We start from the raw sequence: 1395 nt of genomic DNA, 5'->3' as shown, positions 1-1395 counted from the left end.
CCGGTGGGGCAGGACCAGGCCCTGAAGGAAAGGATTCCCAGTACCACTGGCCTGACCCCACTGTGTCCACAGACCTCTGGGAATACTACCTGCCCTACCTCTACTCCTGCATCTCGCTCTTTGGGGTGCTGCTGCTGTTGTGTGAGTCCTGGGATGTGGTGTGTCCTGCGCTGGGTAGTGGTCCAAGGGTGCCCAGCTGGGTGCAGGGTCCAGCCTTTATCCAGGTTCATTCTGGGGGTGCAGGGAGGGGTAGGATGCTGGGTCCCCCCCACTCAGTCTCTCCTCCCATTGCAGTGTGCACCCCCTTTGGCCTCTCCACCATGTTCACTGTCACGGGGAAGCTGCTGGTGAAACCCCGGGTAAGGTATTTTGTCCCCCGGGGGTGCCTGCTCCCTCATCCCGAGTAGGGGGTGCCCTCACCCCCCTGAACCTGCTGCTTATGGGCTCCTCACCCATCCCCAGCTCCTGGAAGACCTGGACGAGCAGTTGAGCTGCACGAGGCTGGAGGAAGCCGCTGTGTCCCGCAGGATCTCCTCTGGTGGGTGCCCGGCACGGATAGCAGCCTGGAGGGGAGTTCTCGGCGTGGAGGGGTTTTTCTCCTCCCCAGCCCGGGGGGGCCCCCCCCCAGCCCCTCGGCATCTCCTCCCTGGCAGGCAAAGCTTCCTGCTGGCTCAACTTGAATGTGGAGCTGCTGCGGGAGCAGCTCTTCGCCATCCGGAGCAAGAGGCGGAAGCTGGGTGAGGAGCCTGGGGGAGAACAAGCTCCCTCCAGCTTGGCACTGGGAGCACTGCTTCTCTGGGAGGGTGGGGGCTGTAACCTCCTGTCCTGGCACTCCGGGGCCCCCTCCATCTGCTGCCCTCAGGTGGCATTTGTGCTCCTCTCTCACCCCTCTCATGTCCTCCCCCCTAGAGCTGCGGCACCGAGCATCGCCCTGGCAGAGGAACCTGGGCTACCCCTTGGCCATGCTGGGTCTCCTGGCACTGACTGTGAGTGTGTACACTCCCGGGGGAGCTGGATCTCATCCCAGTCCCCTCCCGCCACCCTCATCCCTTCCCTTGCTCCTCCCAGGGCATCTCCGTGCTCATTGTCTGCTTCCATGTCCTGGAGCTGCTGCTGGATGATGCTGCAATGCCACGGGGCATCCAGGTACCCAGGTGAGGGGACAAGACAGTGACGAGTGTGTCCCATGGGATGGGTCCCACAACCTCCTCCTCTCCCAGCAGGATGCATCCCTGGGCCAGGTCTCCTTCTCCATCTTCGGCTCCTTCGGAGCTGCCCTGCAGGTCGTCCTCATCCTGTATCCTTACAGTGGGCACTCGCAGCCCCAGCACTGTCCCCAGGACTCCCCATTCTCCTCCTTAACGCCCCTTGCAGCTACCTGATGGTCTCCTCTGT

The 1395-nt window shown here is 63.2% G+C and overlaps 1 protein-coding gene across 1 annotated transcript in view; it reads left to right on the top strand.

The window, feature by feature from the left end:
* LOC104404122 (protein LMBR1L-like) overlaps positions 1 to 1308 on the top strand; it is a gene marked incomplete at its 3' end in the record, with an annotated part of 2319 nt that extends 1011 nt beyond the window's left edge. The window contains 7 exon segments of the mRNA XM_010012476.1: positions 28 to 141; positions 295 to 359; positions 463 to 538; positions 654 to 737; positions 910 to 986; positions 1069 to 1146; positions 1224 to 1308. Coding sequence (XP_010010778.1) covers positions 28 to 141; positions 295 to 359; positions 463 to 538; positions 654 to 737; positions 910 to 986; positions 1069 to 1146; positions 1224 to 1308 — 579 coding nt within the window.
* Positions 1309 to 1395: the final 87 nt, after the last annotated feature.

This window comes from Nestor notabilis, unplaced genomic scaffold, assembly GCF_000696875.1.
Source record: "Nestor notabilis isolate BGI_N333 unplaced genomic scaffold, ASM69687v1 scaffold22170, whole genome shotgun sequence".
Classification (NCBI taxonomy): Eukaryota; Metazoa; Chordata; class Aves; order Psittaciformes; family Psittacidae; genus Nestor; species Nestor notabilis.
Note: the sequence above shows the minus strand (reverse complement) of the source record. Positions and strands in the feature narration are given on the sequence as shown.